The sequence below is a fragment of the Lissotriton vulgaris genome, chromosome 7 (genome assembly GCF_964263255.1).
Source record: "Lissotriton vulgaris chromosome 7, aLisVul1.2, whole genome shotgun sequence".
Lineage (NCBI taxonomy): Eukaryota > Metazoa > Chordata > Amphibia > Caudata > Salamandridae > Lissotriton > Lissotriton vulgaris.
Window position 1 is genome coordinate 1,351,520,318 of NC_141695.1, and position 21,520 is coordinate 1,351,541,837.

Genomic DNA, 21,520 nt, shown 5'->3' on the forward strand with positions numbered 1-21,520 from the left:
GGAAAAGAAGGGCAGAAAATCATGAGGGTATGTCCTCTCCAACATCACCATACAGTGTGCCTTGAATACTGCTGAAACATCAGCAGCGAAAGTTAAAATCTCTGTGATCCTATAGAGACATTTGTGGCTCCATATCTCTGGCTTCAAGCCAGAGGTGCAACATAAACCTTGTTGGCCTACTTTTTGATTAAGAGCACCTTTTGTCCACACACCAACCCCTGGGGCTCCTTTTGTAGGCAATCATACAGAGGTGCAGCAAAGGCCACTTCCTCAGCACGGCACAATTCTTTCAACGCCTTCACAATCTTATCACTTGCAAGCAGGCAGGGGATATATATGTGGTTCATACAGGGCTACGCTAACAGAAATAAATAAAAGGGATTCCCACTAAAGGTGAATCTGCCTCGTAGCATGGAATTGCCACGCATCCCCCGTTCACACCACATCTGTTGGGGGATGACTACAGCAGTTTCTTCCTATTTGGGAAGAAATCAACTCAGACCACTGATTCCTAAGCCTAGTCCTTCACTGATATTACCTAGAGCTCCTTTACAAGCCACCAAACATTCCACCCCATGCACACAACTTCAGCGCAGAACATCGTCACCTTCTTGAAGTAGAGCTGCACACAGTCCTGCACGAAGAGGCCAACGTGTTGATGCACTTACAACACCAGGGCACAAGATTACACTCTGTACACTTTATAATCTCCAATAAAGACCACTCTAAGACCATCTTTGATCTCAGGCTCATCAGCAGATATGTTTTCAGAACAGTTCCATATGACAACCCTTCAGTATGTTATCCCTCTGCTGTAGCAAGGAAAAATCATGACCACTGTGGATCTAAAGGACCCTCACTTTCTAATCCCAGTACATCCACCTCATAGACACTGCCTTTGATTAGTAAGTGGACAACACTACAAATTCAAGGGTATACCCTTTGGCGTTACCACAGCCTCAAGAGTGTTTACAAAATGCCTAGCAGTTGTAGCTGCCCCCCTCAGGAGGGGAAACACACACATCTTCCCCACTCTCGACATTTGGACGGCCATTTGGATGGTCAAGAGAGCAGCAAAAAAATGGGCCACCCTGGAACAAGGGTAGTAAAATTACGAAAAGAACAAATGTTCTACATGGAACTCTTTTTGTTTAAAAGATTTGACAATTTCCTTTTCCGTTATTGTTTATCATTATGCTGTTCTGTTGGCCTGACAGGCCCTGTTTCCATTTAAACTGCTAAACACATAAAATGTGTCTTTAAAAAAAAAAAGGTTTCAAAAGTACGAAAGAGTACATCAAACCTTTTTCTAATAACTGACGAAACACGTACGATCAATGACGCAGATATTTCAGTTCTTTATTTAAAACACTGTATTTAAGAGTCTGATTATCATGTTGTGGTCAAACAAAAGGTGCTCCAAGTGATGGTGCGGTGAGAAGTGAAAATAAATGAGCCTTAACAAATAATGGAAAGAGTGCAAGGTTAGATATATGATACAGAGCAATAAGTGAGCCTTAACAAATAATGGAAAGGGTACAAGGATAGATATATGATACAGAGCATTCCTCTCTACAGAATTCCAATCATTAAATCCTTTATGGAAGACCTTAAGAGTCATTCCACCTAGAGTGGCACCTGTTCCTCTCTGGAACCTCAATATAGTACTCAGAAGACTCATGGGTCCCCCATTCAAGCTATTGCATTCCTGCTTTTTGCAATATCTCTCTTGGAAAGATGCTTTCCTTCTAGCCATCACCTCAGTGATGCGCATAAATGAGCTACAAGCTCTCACCTTCCTAGAGCCTTTTACCCAAGTTCATACTAATAGGGTTGTTCTTAGAACAGACCCTAAATTCCTTCCTAAAGTGGTCTCTCCTTTTCATCTTAATCAAAAATATTGAACTACCCGTCTTTTCCTCTCCTAGATTCTCTTACAGAAAGGGTTCTTAATACTCTAGATATTAAAAGAGCCTTAATAATAATGACGTGCGAGGTACTGCTCGCGAATGTGGTGCTTCAGTTATCAATGGAACACTGTACTAGGAATGTAATTTGATGGTTCTGAATGAATATGTATGTAACCTGGAAGAATCTTGTTTATTTGATGTTGCTTATAATAAAAAGAATTCACACAAAAAAGAGCCTTACTATACTCCATTGGCAGAACCAAACCTTTTAGTATGACTCGATGTTTGGCGCTTTTGCTAAACGTCATAAAGCCCCCTGTATCAAAGGCTAGCATAGCTAGATGGATTATTAAATGTATTAAGAATTGATAATTTAAAGCCAAAAAGGTGTTCTCTGCTCCATTTAGGCCGCTCTGCACTATGAACTAGGGAGCAAGCATAACTTTTCTAGGGAGTATTCTCATAGCTCACATTTACAAAGCAGGTAGCGTTTAGTAAAAACATGTGGAGTTGAACAGCTATTTGGGGATATTCTTGCCCATTAGACAGCTAAAGTTGCTTGCCAAACAGTATTAGGAACTCTGTTAGACATCTGACTAGCCACTGCTTTGGTGAGTACTGCTTTAAAGACTATGCAGAGCATGTGCATCTACAACACAGGAATTTGTTACCATGTAGGCATTTGCTTGTTGCTTGTAGTGCTGTAATCACATGCGCCCACCCTCCACTCCAGAGTCAGCGTTGATTGCACACCTCTGTAATGTCAAATATTACCTTATATACTATTTGGATTGACACCATATTATTATCTCTAACCACTTCATAAGTAAACTCACCCACTGTGCAGAAACAATCCAACAACGGAGTTTGTGCCCATGCACATCCCCTAAAGGAGAAGTCATAGGATACTTCATGACACAAAGAAACGGCTTGGAAAACAAACTACCTGCAATGTCCAAACCGAACACTAGATGGGTGGAGAATGCCTATAGTAACATTCTTTCTATGTCGCACTTGCAAGACACACTGCTAACTTTAACCAACTTAATGTTCCCCAAACCACTGTCCACTCTTGCAATTTGTCTTTAGCTCTCTACTTCTTTTGAATACCCTCCATCTTGATCCTAGATCAGTATCCTCCTAAAATGCCTTTGAATCCTTTCATAAGTACAGCTCTTGAATGCATTAATGTTTACATCCTCTCTGTGGCTTAATCCATAATGCATTAATTTCTTGTTGATACTTTAATTGCAGATTCCTCACCTTTAGAATATCCTTCAGTGCCAGTCTGAATCTGGAAATGTTGTCAGCAGTGCTCCTGTTAGGTGGTACCATGTGGCTCTGTGTTAGCTACATTTTGCCCTGGAAGTGATGGAGCAAAGCCACATATGTGTTTCTCCTGCACGTCAACAGCATTTATTTTCCTCCTCCATTGAACATGTTTTTAATGTAATTTCAGTTTTCGTGGGAACGGTGTCCCCACTTAAAACTATAGGGTTGAAAGCTTGCAGTGACTGTCGGAAACAGATGTCTGTAAAGGACCCACAAGACGTGTTCCTTTGGTGTTTGGGCTTTGGGCTTTGGGCACAACACTAAAAGAGGACATGGACTTCAACTAAGTCCCTCTACTGCTATTGTGGTCGATCCCTGGACCAATCTGTCATGATCCAAATCATCAGGTAAGTCCAAGGCTAACCAGGACTCAATCACATCCTGTCACTCTATTGAAAGAGATGTTGAGAGGGTGTTGAGGTGCCATTTGGTCTTGCTTCTGACCCCCAGCTTGAGGAGCAGATTCCGCAGTTATTCCAGATGTGCCCCGAGTTCCCTGATCCATCGTAAAGCCACAACAAGTCAAGTCCTTTAAAGAGGTCATGCTGCCTATTGTTAGCTCTGTTCCAAATCTCTCTGATGTGCCTTCAGGCCCCAAAGATCTGAAGGGGCCTCCAGTTGGATTACAGCCAACAGATCTGTCCTATGTGCTCCTCAGACCAGTTTCGAGTCGGACCGATTCCAGTGCCAACTTTCATTCCTCGTCAGAGGCTTGCATTGATCAATCTTTGATCGATGCCAGTACTGGCATTACCAGTGCCGTAGAGGAATCCAGTGCTGCCTGTGATGTCTGTCCCTGCTTGGAAAATGCCTCAACCATGACCGAGGTTGCGCTGCAGTGCAGCGGGTTCCTGCATAGCCTGATTCTGACATTTTATTGCTGTTACTGCTGATCCATCCTCAGAGGCTCCAATATCGTTTTTGTTTTGGTTCGTACCAGAGTCTACCTTTTGAAGTGGACAGTGTTGATGAGCCTGGGCAATTCACCCCCAAATTACGATAATGGATTATATATATATGGACCAACAGGAGGCCAAACGACTTGATACTTCCTGTCATACATGTTGGTTTCATCTCTTGGGCCCCATCAGAAGATAATGGTTCCTTGGCTGTTGTAATTCGACATTCCGCTGCGGTCTTAGGTTTGCAACTGCCTTCAGTAGAAGTTAAACGAATGTCCTTAAGGATGTATTCCAGCCTTGGCCTGCATCCTCTGATTCTTTGATGGGCACTTTGGCTAAGCCTTGCTTTTGCCCCACAGTGAAAGATGAGGTGGCCAGGTGCCACAGACTGGCACCTGGTGACCCTGATTTTCCTACTCCGCATTCTGCCCCATAGTGTTTGATGGTCCAGGATTCAACTAGCATGTTAAATAGCAATTTATTCCCTGTGACTTGCCCATGGACATGGATTCTGAGGATTGAGGCATTTGAGAAACTAATGTTCTCCTCTGCCAGGCTATTTGTTTGTTAGGCAGGTACACGCATGCCCCCTGTAACATTACCAAGGAGGTCTCGCTGGTGGTCCTGGAAGAATTTAGTGCCTTCTTGGCTCACACCATTCAGAATGCAGCCAAATATGTAATCTGTGCGGGCCTGGGTATAACTAATTGTCTGGGGCCAGCAGTTAGCAATTAGCATGGTGCTCTATCGCCATGTGTGGATGCGATCCATAGGTTTCTCAAGAGACATGCAAGTATCCCTTATATATATGCCTTTTAATGTATCCTTATTTGATGAAAATCCTGACCCTGTCTTTGATTTTTTTTTTAAGGAGGACCGGGACATTCATTAGACCTCTCAACCCCCTGCCAGTCAATCCCGCCAGCAGTTTCAGCCTTTCATGGGCTGCTCAAGGGGATAGCGCACAGATAGCGCTAGGTCCATTTGCCCTCCTGGGCCGTCATCTCGGAGAGATCTAACACTTTCTCCTTGGAAGGCAGTACATCACATTTAACAGACAGTTCCTACAGATCATACAGCAGGGCGATGCCCTTCCGTTCCTTTCCAACCCACCGCATCTTCTGCCACATTAGAATGCCTCTCAGAGGAGAACCTTTCCTTCATGCTGCAAGAGGTGCAAGCTCTTCTTTCCATAGGGACCATCAAGAGGGTCCTGGACACAGAGATAGAGACAAGTTGTTAATCCCACTATTTCCTCATGCTGAAAAAAAATGAAGGCCTCTGTCCTGTTTTAGATCTTCATCCTCTGAATGCCTTAATGGTGAAGGACATATTCAAAATTCTACCTTTGGCACAGGTTCCATCTGCCCTAGATCGGGTAACTGGATCGTGGCTTTGGACCTGCAGGTCATATATTTTCATAGACCCATCCTGCTGTCTCACAGATATTATCTGCTATTCATGGAGCATTTTCAGTTTGTCATGATCAGCTTTCTGCCTTATCCGGGCAATACAAAATGATGGTGGTGGTCTCTGTCCACATTGATAGGTTAACTGTACTAGTTTTCTCCTGCCTTGGTGACTAGCTATTCAAGGCAGGCTCACCATAGTCAGTTGGTGATCACCTGGAGCAGAACTTCTCCAGACTTTGTTGGGGTTCTCGATCAACATGCCAAAGTCACACGTCTCCTTCGCAGAGTCTTTGTTTCGTATTAGCTTTCTTGGACATGATGCAGTTCAGGACTTTCCTTCGGTCAAAAGTCCAGGACATTCAAGCTATGAACCCTATATTTCAGCCTTGGTCCTCTGTCTCTGTGACAGTGTTCCTGAGGCTTCTGGGACTATTTGCTTCCTGCTTCTCGACTGAGCCAGGTAGTAAATGTGGGCACTGCCTTGAAATGTGAAGTCTCAGTGGGCCAAATTCCAAATAAACCTGTCCGATTCCATCCAGGTTTAGGAGGAAACTGTATGAGATCTGCAGTGGTGGCTGTTTGACCAATTGGACCAGCTCAGACCCCTCTCCCTGCTCCACCTAGGGTGGACTGTGGAGATGGCACTGTTGGATGCGTCACCGTTAGGTTGGGAAGGTCATCTGGGGTCAACATCCTAACGGGATGTCATGCTTTGTCATAGGGCTATTGCTCCTCATTGGGTCGGTGCTGCAATGCCCAACGGGTGCCACAAAGGGTCACTTTGGCGGATATCTTTTATTGGTATGCCATATGATGAATGCAATGTAGAGTCTAGGTGGGATGGTATCTCGTGTGATGATGTGGGTTAAAACTGATCAGGGAGGCCACCAATTACTTTTAAAAACGATACCACCATGTCAGATTAAAAACCTTTATAGGTAAATGCTACCAATAGGGTCATAAGGTACCCTAGTAGTCTGATGTGAGCTCCTTCTTTAGGGTCCAACACTAGTCAGTCAACATGTTTCACGCCCCTAGTGGCCAAGAGGATCCATGACGCTTCGTCAGGACAGGAATAGTGAGTGAATTTTCCTACCCCACAAATGTGTCAAAAGTGGTGCCTTTAGACCCCTTTCTGTGGTGTGATCTTTCAGCTATCTAAAAAGTTGTTTTGTGCTCCATGTCCGAGAGCACATAAAGAGTCTGGCAAGAAACTGATGTCAATGCTTAGGGGTGTTGCTTATATGCGGCTCTGCTCTGTCGCTTCGGGGGCGGAACTAAGCTAACGCTGATTCCGCCGCATCACCTAGCAGCGCGTTGGAGTACTGCTAAGAAAACTTACAGATGCGGTCTGGTGCCTGGGGATATTCTAAAGGTAAGGAATCTGCGATTCGATAGAGTATCCACCAGAAAGAGCTTTACCAAAGGTAAGTAACTTGTTCAGCTTGCACTCTTCATGTATGTACTCTCTTGTTTCATGTCCTAACTGATCAGCCGGATACCTTTATGCACATGGCTTAATGTTGTAACCCAGTCAATTATATTATGCTCTGTTGGTTTACTGTGTACATACAGCATTTGTTAGAAATCCTATACAAGGCTTACTGATGGAGGATATAGGCTTAAATCATAACTTTGAGATTAGAAGCTTGATGAATACATTTCTTTTTTAAATTTTTTTATTAAGTTCACAGTAAAAAGTGGTACAATACTTTGTTTAGGCAGTATTAGCAATAATACATAAATCATCAGAAAACAACAAAATGATAAAATACATCACATACATCAAAATACATCAAAATCCATTGAAAGAAAGGGTTATCCGAGCTTTACATATGACAAATAAATAATCCTAAGGGATCCATGTAAATCCATTGTAAACACAATACATTTCATATTTATGTGCATTCTTGATCCTCATAATAAGCAGAGAAAGCACCCCAGATTTTTAAACCCATTCTCTTTTTCCTCCTTGAGCCACTGATTGAAAAAAGCCCCCGCTCCAATTTATATAAATTATACATCCTAGATCTCCATTGTTGATAACGAGGCGGCTTTTCCTGAAGCCACTCTGTAGCAATACACAATCGTGCCACTGTCATTGAGAAAAAAATTAAGTGACGATGCGGATATAGCCTCTCAGAAGGGCTATCTATAGGGATTTTCCCCAAAAGCATCATAGCGGGGGTTATTGTTACTGGAATGTTAAGAACTAAAGAGATTAATTTTCCAATTCCTTCTATAAAGTCATATAGCCTAATACAAGAGAAAAAAATATGGGTACTATCAGCATGGTCAGCTTTACACCGAAAGCATTTGCCATCAAATCCCTCGCCCCATTTAGCCATACGTGCAGGAGTATAATATAAATCAAACAGGGTTTTAAAAAATTGGGCTTTTAGATTAGCCGGCCTTAGTGCCTCTTTTGACAATAAGAGAAGGTCCTCAACCACTATTTCCGAATCTTCTAAATTTTCAGCCCACTTTGCCCTCACTTTCTCAAGGTCATCTATTTTTCCCCCTAGTAGTATTTGATACAAGGACCCTATTTTCACCTGCTTATCAATCCCTTCTATAGCTTGATTCATTTGTAAACTTAACTTCTGCTTTATAAGAAAATCCCGGATTTGAAATTTTTTTTAAAAGTAAAATCTGGGGAGTGAATACTGCTCTCTTAACTCCTCAAAGGATTTACATGAACCATCTTCCGAACAGATATCGTCCAGCCGTCTGACCCCTTTCTTTTGCCAGTTTAGGGACATTCCGTCCGAGAATATCATGGGCAGTATCCTCAATGCTCTAAAATGTGTTTAATATGAAAACTTCTCCATAGTCATTGTTCTTCCAAACCATCTCCAGACTTTATAAGCACCCAATAACACCTTAAATCGAGTGCGTTTATAATAACTGCCATCAATTTCAATAAACAGGCTCTGCTTTGCACAAGGCCCTAACAGGATTTCAAAAATTGTTGGATAATTGTACATATACTCAGTTGCTCCCCCTGTTATTAGTATCCTCATTTTCAAAAGAAAGCAAACTACGTAATACAGAAACAAATCCAGAACCCCTAGCCCCCCCCCCACCTCTCAATAGGTAACATCATATGCTTCATAGCCCGCCTTGGCTTTCCAGGACTCCAAATAAATTTTCCACATAAGGATTGCAGGGCCTGTATCCTATGTTTGGGGAATTCCAGAGGTATTGACCTAAACAAATATAAAACTTTAGGTAAGACATTCATTTTTATAATATTAGTGCGACCAATAATAGTAAAATATAATCGTTCCCACCTCTCCAGAGAGACCTTGATTTTTGCGTACACATCTTTCCAGTTGGATTCAACCAATTCCGTCATATTGGCCTTGATCATAATCCCTAAGTAAATAACTTCTTTAACCACTCTTTACTCTTGCCATTTTAAAGCGTCTGAACAAAGAATCTGAGTCTTTTATTCATTGAGTTTATACCCCGTTACACTTCCAAATTCCCTTGCAAGCCTCTCAATTTCTAAGATGGCAGTTCCTGGGTTATCTGTAGCCACGGCGATATCATCTGCGTAAGCAAATACAGAAAACATATATTCAGAAACACAAAAAGGGGGGATAAGAATATTTTGATTTATTTGTTCTATGAGTGGATTAATGTACAAAGCAAGCAATAACGGAGAGCATGGACATCCTTGGCGGGTCCCTCTAGTAATGCTTAAAGACTCTGACAATAAGCCCATAGCTGATATCCTGGCCTTTGGTGTAGAATAAAGAGATTTAATTGAGATCATAAATTTCAAACCAAATGCCATTTTAGCCATTAGCCTCCATAGATAACCCCAATGCACCCGATCAAACGCTTTTTCTGTGTCCAAAAGAAAAAGCGCAAGATCCCTATTGTTCACAGCTGCGATGTCAAATAGCGTGATAACTTTATTTATATGTTCTACCGTGCCCCTCTTTGGTATAAAGCTGTATTGTTGCTGAGAAACTAAGGATGTTATAACTTCGGACAAACGATTAGCCAAAATCTTTGAATAAATGTTATTATCGGCATTTAATAAAGATATAGGCGGATAAGAGCCCACCAAGTCCGAAGCTTTGCCTTTCTTACAGAATACCGCGATGGTCGCTTCCGACCAAGTACTGGGAGGGTTACCCTGCTGTGCCATCAGCATTACGGCCAATAATTCTTCTTTGATGTTATTAAAAAACTGTTTGTAGACTTCAACAGGAATTCTATCTGGCCCTGCCGCCTTACCAATTGCCAGGCTCTTTACTGCCAGTTGATGAATACATTTCTATTGTAGGATAGAAGCTTAACCGATCAGTGAAGTTCTAATTGGAGGCTGGCTCTGATAAAAACATCATATTGAACATTTGGAGCTTAGCACATGCTTTATCATTGAAGGATATTAGGGTGTAGCTCTAAATTGAATGCCTGAAGTTTCATGCATACTGTTTCGCTTGTTTTTAAATAGTTGGTATTTTATGTCTATTTGACTGATGATGTGATTTGCTAGCTTAGTACATGGCTCAAGTTGGACATTGGATGATTTCATACTGGTTTTAATTGCCAGTTTATTTCATGAATATCAAATACCGATGCCCTTAAGCTTAAAATAGCACCTTCTACAGGTGACCCCGTTGAAGTCCTGATTGTGGTAACCTATATCGTTGTTTGCTTACTCTTATGTCATCTGCTTACATATTATTCTTTGTTATTTCTAGCTTTGGGTTTGGGTTACCCACCTCCCGCGCCTATGCTGAGTACCTGGGAGGATCCCTTTGCATCCAGTCACTACAGGGTATTGGAACAGATGTCTACCTTCGCCTCAAGCACATCGATGGCAAAGAGGAGAGCTTCCGCATATAAGAGGGTTCTACCATAACTCGAACCTTCCTGACATTCAGTCGCCTTTACGTGACCGCTTACTCAGCGTTACCAGCCAGGCCCACTTAAATGTTTCATGGATGTGCAATAACCCAGGAACCCAGTATCCAACCTATTTCTTTCCTCCCTGACTGAAACTGATTTCCAACTGTGTGACCCATGGACTGGGCCATTCTGAATAGAACTTAAATCCCATTATGGATACTCTAAGCATTGCTCCGCAGTATTCTGAGATAACCACTTGACAGGTTTTTGAAGTGACATTGTTTTTTTCCTTGTGAGCGTCTTTGCCAACACCCTCGGACTCCAGTTGCACTTGAGAGGACAGGGTGGCCTTGTTCGCCAAGTGTCCTATGCTAATAGCAGAGTAAAGGAGGTGCCCTGTCAGATGCCTAGCTGTGTATGTGACTTTTGAACCCTTTGCCATTCCCAGCCTGGTGCTGTTAGTCTCCAGTTTCTGTGTCTGACCTGGAAATCATTCTGAACTTTTTCCAGTGTTTCGTTTTTTCAGGATTCTTGTTTTTATTTGATGTTGGATAAACCAGAAAGAGTTGAAGGGAGTCCAAGATTTCTTCCTTCCACCGACCCCCATTGAAACTGATCTTGAAGAGTGCTATAATAGAATAACTTGCTTATCTGGTTTAGGACATGATTTGGACGTTCTCATGCGGGATATTCATCTGCTGCCAGGTGGAATTTAACATTTGCAGCCTCTGCCCTGGCTCGACTGAATAACATTTTTCTTTTTGACACAAAAGTTGTTTATCCTTGAAATTGGCAACGGGGCGTGGATGACTAGAATGTACCTGCTTGAAGTGGAGATGTACTCCAGTGGCCTATGCAACCAAAGACAAATCTTTCAATGGGAGGGTTGACTGAGCTCCAAAGACCCTTTCTTTTATCCTATGTGGCTAATGTTAAGTGATGAACCACTGTTAACGAACATGCTGTAGGAGTTTGTGACCATCTGGATCGGGCCATATGTGTCCCTGTGATTTTTAAGTAAACTGAAATTTGAAAACAGTTGCTTAACTGAGTTTGATTTACTTCATACTAAAATGTAACTAAAGGAAAACACAGTAATACATGTATCCCTGGCTCACAACAATTCCCCAGATCAATCCTGCCTATCTTTCTCCAAGTGCCTAAATTAGCATTTTAAAAACACTGTTTTCAGTGCCTGAATTTGGATTTCATGTTGTGCTTAACTGCTGGGGCTCTCACTGGAGCCAGAACTTTAGAATGGTGCATTATTAGCCTTCTTGTGCCAGCCTGATCACTATAGTTGGATGTGGCATCCTCTTACTGACACACCTTCTTTCTATAAATATGTTGGGCGTTTTTTTTCATAACAGGGCAAATACTAGGGTGTGCGAAGTCTGATCTCCCAGGCTTGAGTGGCCAGCATTCCCACACACATGCATGCTCAGCTTCACTAACACAGTTCCTTTCAAAGTGTCCTTTTCTTAGCAACAAAAGGTTGCCCTCGATTACTAAATTAGGTCGCACTTAGATTTGCCAGTGATCACTATCCTCTACACAGAATTGCCGTTGTGGAAAATGGAGCACGGTTTCTCACTTTATATGCCTGTTACACTAGCATGCGCTTCCCTGATCACAATCTGCTAGATGCGCCTTGGCCCTCAGTCAAGAAGAACCTACCAGCCTGAAGAGGGAGAATATATAAGGTATGACCCACGTCTCGCTCGTAAACCTATCTGAACGTAATGTATGTCTGGCACTTAACAAAACCTGCTATAGACTGTCAAGCATTTGGTTTATTGTGAATTACTGGCACAGTTTCCCCCAAGTGTGCACACCCAAGAAATCCATACTATTATTTTTAAGGCTTTATTTAAGATACATTTTTGGTGCAAATTATATGCATAAATATTATTGCAGGTATTAGAATAATAAAAGCAATCATAAAGTAAAAAGATTAAAAGTTGGCAATATATACATTGGGAAAGATTCCTTCGTATCTAGTCTGAGCTAATAAATGTATTAGCCCTAAAGGTATGACTTTCTTTAAGGGTCTAGTAATTGTTTTCCATTGCGTACGTGAACTACAGCCGCAGAACAAGGCTACATTATATGCATGCAGCCACATTCTGTTATCGAATGAACGCTTTGGTGCAGATACACAGAGAACTGCTCTGCTCATTCTGGATTCCAAAGCTCCTTTCTCTTTGGGGGAAGCACAAGAGCCTGCATTTTTTTTAATTTCTTGATATTATTTGGATGAATTGAATTACCTTTGTGACACGTGTTTTATTGTTAGAAGAAAAGCAATTGAGTTCAGTTGCATATTTATATATGATAGAGACTTCTAGTCTCCGATTCCTTACCTTAGAATTATCCCCATGCATCAGACTAGATCCGGAAAATTTTCATGAGCATTACCCCATCGCCGGTAAGTGTTGTCGTTAATCACGGTGTGGTGCCATTGGCTTTGCCCGCGCTGGAAGTGACATGCATGATGCCTATACAGGCTTCACCCCAGCAGGTTGACGTAATTTCTTTTCTTTCCAGGCCAGTCAGCGCAGATGCGGTTCTGAGCTACCCCCAGTCCCTTTTTGGGCCATTTTGTCAAATATTTTTGACACCATGTATCCTGGTGTGGATGGCTAGTTTTAAGCCCTGCAGTGCCTTTCACCAGTAAATTTCGGTGATGGACCCACACCTCATCTGCCCCTAGTGCTTCCAACACAACCATTATTCCAAGACTTGTCGATTGTCGTGCCATACACCCCAAGGCCTTGAGGGAGTGCTCCCTCAAGCTCCTTGGTGCACAACATGCGACACAGTGACAGTCTCAATCCTGGTCGAGATGAAGGTCCCAGATTCAATCGTGGACCCGCTCCAAGCGCTCTTTTCCAAGTCGTTTGGGCGTTCGAGTAAGTGCCACAAGCACAAAAAGAACAAGAAGTCAAAGAGGTCTTCGACTTCGCACCATTTGCTGAGACTAGGGAGGGCCGTCTTCAAGGACTGGCTCCACGGTTTAGCCTACGCCTGGGCCATCTCCGAGCCTCCTCGAGTTCCCAGGAGGTGGAGCGACTCTCGACCAACTGAGTGAATTTTTTTAGGCCATGCTCCTCATATTTGGGGGCCTTTCTGTGCTGGAGCGCCTTTGGGCCATGGAAGAGGCCCCTACTGGGCTTCTGCTGGTGGGTTTACCCCCGGTGCCAGTCAGGACCATTGGCTCCAGGGAAGGGTCCTGGCTGGCACCAGTTAAGCCCTCAGCTCCATCCCCATACTCGGATACAGAGCCGAACAAGCATCATCTGACTCCGGCCCCAACTGGAGGCATTCCATCCAGGCCAGAGCCTGTGTCCTATTTCTGTGGGCTAGGACTTGGGGATTACTGGGAGGGGAAACTTGACCCTAGATCAGAGGTCTTCAAACTTTTTGATGCTGAGACCCCCCTGTCAAAACTTTTTAGGTGTAAGGACCCCCTCTGACAAAAATTTCTCTAACCTGGTACATCCATCCTCGACATCCATAAACGGATTGGTATCAGAGGCTTACTACACAGTTCAAACAAAAAGTCTCCAAAAAGAACTACCCAAAAATTCACAATGTTACTTTTTCACAAATAAAACATATTTTGGCAAAACTTTTTTGGATTTTAACACCTTTCAGAACTAAAGTGATGAGTGTGCTTATTTTTCTCCAGAGAGACGGTCAATCTGTGTTTGCACCTTATAAATACCCAAATATAGCAATAAGTCACAGTCCGTTGTCTCGTTTTCGTTGTGTTTAGGCACTGGGCCAGTGCTTAATTTGTAATAAACATAAGAGTAGTGGCCCACATTTGTTCCTAGCAGTCCATAGCTAGTGCTATACTGAATGCTGTGCTTACTGATCACCAAGGATCCTAGTCTTGATTGCACCTGTTTTTTTTACCACCACCCTCTTTAACTCAATTTTGCTGGTTGTTTTTTACGTTTATTTTCTCCATTTGGCACCACTTTCTATTGTCCTCCCCTTTCTCTCTTTCTTTCTCTGGGTCAGAACCTGATGAAAAACAGTCCCCAAATATTAATGCATGTGGCCACCATAGGCCATCAGTGTCTGATTGGGCTCATAATTAGGCTGGGGCACTCTCCAACAAAGTGGCCACGTTCCAGAATTGTTCATTTTTTTGTACTTGGCCACTGGCAGAACAAGCATTTGCACTGCAATAGGTCGCGCATCCTAGAGATTTTGAAATATTGGCATTGTAAATGACAATGTCATTCATTTATGTGGTTACAAAACACCTACAATACTAAAACGCATTGTTATTTCCAATGCCAATAGGTAAAAATCTCTCAATTGCGCGACCTATTGCATTTCAAATGCTTGCTTTCTCGCCCCTTACTGGCCTTCAACACCTCCTCTGGGATAGTAAGCACTATGTAAATATATTTACCATTAGATGCAGACACTTCACAGCTCATCACAACATTTCCAGTGATTGCATCAATGAAAGCCAGTACCGACTCCGCTGCAAATTGTCCTTTACATTTTTAAATTAACTGGTAGCACATATTTCCGTTCCATTCAGACAAGCAGGCATCCTGGAAGGAAACCTTGTTTAGCTGTCTGATCAGCTCCGGTTTCACAAGTGAACACTCCCAGAATGGCATTACAGCTTTTGAAGCTTCAATTTCATGATGAACTGTCCGGGGACGTTTTTTTTTGTTTTTCCAAGAGTCCCGGCAGAAGTGAGGCCCTGGAAAGCGCGACCCCCTTCCCCTGACTCCACGGCCCCCATGGGGGTCGCGCCCCACAGATTGAAGACCTCTGCCCTAGATATCACCAAGGACACCTGGTGTGAAGATTGGGGGGAAGCCAGTAGACTCGACACATCCCCAGATACTGGCTTTGTCTCTACTCCTACTATGACTTCAAAGGAGGGAGATTAATTTGTTGTGGTGGTGAGGAGGATCCCCAAAGTCCTGGACCTTCAGCTGCCCTCTGTGGCTTTCGAGACAAATGCCTTAATGGAGATAGCTTCAGCCAGGAGTCTCCCCTTCGAACCACTTCTCCTGTTCAATGAAACCCTCACAATCGTTCTACTCGAGGCCTAGTCCAGGCCCTGCAGATGCGCTCCTGTGAATAGATTGCCTGCCGCCATCACCCCGCCACAGGGGACCCCAATTTTCTCACCTAGCACTCCATCCATATAGCTTGGTAGTGCAGGCCTCTGCTTCCTGAGTAAATCAGGTCTCATTCCCTAGCACTCCACCGAACAGAGAATCCAAGAGGGTGGATATCTCTGCCTACCTGGGAACACAACGCCGCGATACAGCTACAACACCGTTTACAGAGGGGCCTATCCCAGCCTGCATCTTCGTATTACTGACGAGACGGTACAGGAACGCAACTCCGCCGTTTCATAAATGTCATTGCATCTAAGTGGGAGACACACTCAAAATAGAGAATACGTACACACGGTGGGAGGACTATAGCCTAATTAATTCTTTTTCTAAAATTGGCTTTCCCCACTGGGAAACCTATGACCTATTAGGGATACTTCCAGAGGCTACATTTCAATTATGGGAGAATAAACAGTCTTTACCTTCCCATCACAATTGGCCAGTGAGTTTCACACATTTAAGGGTCTCCCAGTTTAGTTACTCTGACAGCTAAATATTGGCATTTTGGACAATTCAAATTGTTTGGATCCAATTTTTCTTTTACTCAATAAGCCTGGAAGAAGTTACAATCGTAACGAAACACGTGTCTGCTGTTTCATCATTGCCTACAGGGGAGGCTTCATGAACATGACATCCGTGGATCAACTAGTAATATCAAGCTTTTTGTAATAGAATATTTGTTTGTATTGGGATTGCAATTTGACCATTGTGTTTCTATAATTTTAATCAAACATTATCACCTGATATTAAATAGGAGTTTGCAGAAGTTCAGATAATTGGTCAGGTTTCCTATGGGCAATCACATTGTTTATGAAATGTAAATGTGTCAGCCTATTGATAATAGTGATATAACTTTTGGGGAGTGCTGAGGTACATTTGTTTTGTTAAATCTTGGGAAAGAATATGCTTTCTTCTGCCAGTCTAACACTGCATGCCTTTTACTTCCATTCACTCTGGGACTCTGTTGTTGCTTTCGGTCTTGGAGGAAGCCCGAGATCGGAGGGACACAGCTAAGGTCCCCTGATTGCTGTGAGCTGGATGCGACCAACTAACTTTGCAGAGCAGTTTCATGGTTGGTGTAGGCACCATGCCTGGTTGAAATCCTCTGGCTTATTGAGGGGATGTCCAGGCCTTTCTCATGGACATACTCTTTGATGGCCCCCGTCCCAAAGAGACAAGGTTGACTTGGCACTGAAGAGCTTCAAGGACAACAGGGCTATGGACAGGTCCTTCGGCCTTTCCAAGGCCACTCGCCAACCCCAGTCCGCCTTTCCCTCCTTTCATGGCCAAGAAGGGGCTTCCAGCCGTCTCTCACCCCGCCCAGCCACTATGGTCTGCAGTCTTCCCATTCCTTGCGTTGCTGAAGGCGCAGTATCTACAGATCTTGTGGGTCAGGTAGCTAGTGGTCGGGATAGTCCATTGACCCCCCTCCCGAGCCTCAGCCATAGCCTCCAGTATAATTAGTCTTTCCTCTGACCATCATGGGCATGCATTAGACACGCTATCACATGCACCATTGGAAGTCGATAACATTTGACCTCTGGAGTCTCAAAATGTTTCCGAAGGTGCTGCTCACTCCCCTTTGTGACTATCCCTCCACCAATGCCACCCACTGCCGACATGCTGATGGAGGACCATATCCCAATACTCCGCGAAGAAAAAGGACGGAGGCCTTCATCCTGTCCTAGACCTGTGCCCTTTCAATTTCTAACTGAAAAATGAGAAATTAAAAATGGTCATGCTGGCTGCAGTATTGTCTGCCCTGAACCTGTGAGACTGGATGGTAGCATTAGACTTCCAGAATGCATACTACCACATTCCTGTCCTGCCTACCCACAGATGTTACCTGCGATTCACGGTAGGCGACAAGCACTTTCAGTTTGCCTTTCTCCCCTTTTGCCTTACCAGCGCCCTGTGGGTGTTTACCAAGGTGATGGTTGAAGCTCATCTGCGGAGATCATGGATGCCAATCTTTCCCTATCTCGACGACTGGCTGTTTGCCGATCATCACTCACCTCCAGACTATGGAAAGTTCTTCGGTGGGGTTCACTATCAGTGCGCCGAAGTCAGACCTAGCTCCCTCTCTGATTCTCCCTTTCATCTGAGCCATTCTGGACATACTGCGAGTTTTCACCTATCATCCAGAGCGGTGAGTCCAGGATATTCTCTGTGATTCCAATATTACAGCCTTTATCCTGAATTTTGGTGAGACTGATGATGAAGCTGCTGGGTCTCGTGGCCTTCTACACCTTGTTGGTGAAGCATGTCTGATAGCACATGCAGACCCTCCAGTGGGGGCAAGAAGTGTGGTCACAATATCAGGAAAATCTCCCTGACCTGCTGCAGGTATCAGAGGTGACTACATAAGCTCTGCAGTGGTAGCTGATGAACCTTGATTGATCCAGTGGCTGGCCCCCCCTCTCCCTTCCCCATCCAGAACTGACGTGGTGACCAGCGCATCACTTCTGCATTAGGGAAGCCACCTGGGAGAGGTAGAGATCAGAGGACTCCGGTCTCCTGCTGAATCCCAGCTCCACATCAACCTCCTGTAACTGAGGCTATTCGCTTGGCATTAAAATCCTTCCTTCCAGCCATCAAACAAAGGTTGGTTCAGATGTTCACGAACAACACCTCTACTTTGAGGTGGTGCAGCAAGCAGGGTAGGATGGGGTCATGAACCCTTTGTCAGGAGACCCTGCACCTCTGGACTTGGATGGAGCGCCAGGTTATTTTCCTGGTCATGCATCAACTGGCCGGCTCACTGAGCATCCGGGTGGACAGACTTAGCCATCTGTGCCTTGAAAATCACGCGTGGTGGAACAAGGTCTCTTTCGTGTGCGGGGTGAACCTTGGCTTGATCTGTTCACCTCTCTCAAGCAGGTGCAGTGTCAGCTCTTCTGTGTGTTGGAGTTTCCAAAGTGGTTCTCGCTCAAAGATGCATTTAGTCTTGAATGGAACTCAGGGCTCTTGTATGCCTTTCTATCGGTACCACTCCTGCCTTACATTTTCAGAAAGATCAGAACTGACCAGGCCTTAGTCATTCTAGTGGGCCTGGATTGGGCTTCTGAACGTTTTTTAGGTCCAAAAGGTATTCTGAGGAGGGTGACTTGGGGTTCCACATTTATGGATGACACCAACTAGTGAGTGGGTGTGCCTCCTGGCTCCTCGTAGCCAATGGGATAAAAGTTCCCATGGGTAACTACCTATTTTTGCTGACTTTCCTGTTTCCCAAATACAAACAATACCTCAGTGCACCCTACTTTAAAATCCAAGATCAGGAAACCCTTCTTCCCTTGTGCGGAGCCTGTTTGCCCACCTAGGGTAGTGGCCAGGGAAATGCTGCAGTGGGTCCTCTGTTATGAAGGAGGAGCATCGCCCTTTAAGAGAGCAGCAGGCAAACACATTCATAAAATGGGAAAAGGTAAAAATGTATTGTAATGTGTCGCAGGCTCACGCTGTTACAGCATGAGTGCAGCGGGGTGCAATTGCACTATTAATGCAGCCTTCTGCCAGTGCACATGTCAGATTGGCCGGCTGTCTAGAGCCGGCAAATCTGGCGCGGAAAATCTATATTTTTTCCACGCCAGCAAGCGCAGATCCGGGAAGAGCAGTACTCCTAGTCACTTTTTAACTAACTTTTTTGATCTATTTTGGATCTTCTTGAGTTGTTTATCAACTCCGGTGCCGGTAGGGATACCCGGGTTCAAGCTCCTGTGACGACTGTAGCCGACTGATGTCGGTTACCGACCCCCACCGTCGGTGCCTTTACTGCCTGGTGCCGACCATGATGGCAAGTCGTGCCCCGACTGCCGGTTCTTGACGTCGAAAGCTATGTGGGAGCCGTCCCGTAAGCGACTCAAGATCCGGCAGCCAGCCCCGTGCTGCTCGAGGTCCCGGTCGAGGAGGAGGTCGAGGGACCGGTTGTGGGGCCACAGTCATCACAGCTCGGCGAGTCGACACCACTCGTCGGGCTAGAAGTCCTCAGGTAAGTCAAGGCACAAGAAGTCGAAGAAGCGACATCGCTCTTCTGATTCCCCCCGACGCTCGTGCGACACAGCTGGGTTCGGGTGACACCGTCCACGCGGCTCCGCAAGCACCGCGTCCAGCTCCACACCCGCCGGTCTCTGGGCTGAACGTGACGCCAGAGGAGATCAGCGCCTTCCTCACGGCCATGAGGTCGCGCTTCCCTCCATCTGTCCCACCGAGGTGCCTTCGGGCCCCGCGGACCCATCTGGGAGCCCAAGTGGGCCGGCGGCTTTGACCCGGCACCGTCGGGTGCTTCGGCCCCGGCGGCGACTTCGGTATTGACGCCGCAGGGTTCCTCAGGATCCAGGCCTGGATCCGTGACGACGCTGGTCGACCTTACGACCGCTCCGCGGACGTCGTCACCAAGGGTGTCGCCCCCGGCGCCGTCCTCGGGCGGCGGCATCCTCGATCCCCACCCCGGTCCGGATTGTCGCACCGATCGGTGAGCCCTTCACCGACGAGCCGGCTCCATCATTTCTTCCTGACCTTCAGGAGATGGATTGGGAGGGGTCTGAGGACCCTCTGACACTGCAGTGCCAGTTGAGTTAGGACTGGACGGACGAACTGGGGGAGGCAAGGGGTCTGGACACTTTGCCCGACACTGATTTTGTCTGCGTACAGCGTGGTGTTGACTCGGGCAGCCAAGGCCTTGGCTCTTGAGCTCCCAGTCGCGGCTGAGGGGACTTACCTCCTCACAGAGGTCCTCAAACCGCAGGCAAACTCCTCGGAGCCTCTCCTGCTGTTCAACGAGGCCCTCACTGATGTTCTGTTGGGCACCTGGTCCAAGCCCTCCACAGGCCTCCCTGTGGATCAGGCACGACGCCACCGCCCAGCTAGGGCGACCCCAGTTTCCTGTCCGTTCACCCCACCCCTGAGAGCCTGGTGATCTAGGACTCAACTTCCCAGACCGCATTCCCGACCGCCCCTCCGGATCGGGAATCCAAAAGGTACGACCAGTTCGGTAAGAAGCTGTTCTCCTCACTGAGTTTGGGGTTGAGGTCTGTCAACACCGCCTGCCTTTTGGGCCGTTACTCCCACTCTTTGTGGGATACGGTTGTGGAAGTGCTGCCGCAGAGCCTAGCGGAGGTCCAGGCAAAGCTAACCCAAGCCCTCGCGGAGGGAAGGGACGCAGCACGATATTCCATTTGGTGTGGACTGGATACCACGGACTCTCTAGGCAGGGCGATTGCAACGACGTTGGCGGTTTGCCGCCACGGCTGGCTGAGGTCCGCCAACTTTTCGGGCAATGTCCAAGCATCCCTTATGGACATGCCCTTTGATGGCCGTCGCCTCTTTGGCGACAAAGCGGACAGAGTGCTGGAACGTTTTAAGGACTCCAGGGCTAAGGCCAAGTCCTTGGGCCTCGACCAACGCCAGCAGACTTCTGCCTTTCGTCCCTTTCGTGGCCAAGGAAGGGGCGCCCCCACACGTCCAGCTAGCCACAGGCCGCAGAACCAATCTCAATGCGGTCGCGAACGTGGTAGCCGCAGTGGAGTGCCGGGGGACACCGGCAAGGTCAGTCCACCCCCCCCCCCCCCCCCGCAGCATCTACCTCAAAATCCTCCTAGTTCGAGTTTTCAGGCCCATTCAACACCAGTGGGGGGCAGGGTTCGCCATCACCTCCTCCAATGGCGCTCCATCACATCGGACAGGTGGGTGCTGCCAATCGTCGAAAGGGGCTACTCCCTCCCCTTCAAGGCGACCCCTCCAGCCATGCCACCGTAGTACCAGCGCATGCCGTGGATCACTTGTGACTTCTGCAGGAGGAAGTTATGGCCCTCTTGGCCAAGGGGGCCGTCAAGTGCGTTCCTGGGCCAGAAGTAGGACGTGGTTGCTATTCCCACTACTCTCTGGTACCCAAGAAGGGCAAAGGGGGCCTACGCCCTATCTTGGATCTAAGAAGCCTCAAC

The 21,520-nt window shown here is 45.8% G+C and overlaps 1 protein-coding gene across 7 annotated transcripts in view; it reads left to right on the forward strand.

Moving 5' to 3' along the window:
* Positions 1 to 11,463, forward strand: part of BCKDK (branched chain keto acid dehydrogenase kinase) — a 392,864-nt gene extending 381,401 nt beyond the window's left edge. For all 7 annotated transcript variants that reach the window (XM_086932026.1, XM_086932025.1, XM_086932028.1 and 4 more), the window contains one exon: positions 10,278 to 11,463. In XM_086932026.1, the coding sequence (XP_086788152.1) occupies positions 10,278 to 10,422 (145 nt within the window). In that variant the 3' untranslated portion in view covers positions 10,423 to 11,463. The remainder of the gene's footprint in view (positions 1 to 10,277) is intronic.
* The last annotated feature ends 10,057 nt before the right edge of the window (positions 11,464 to 21,520 follow it).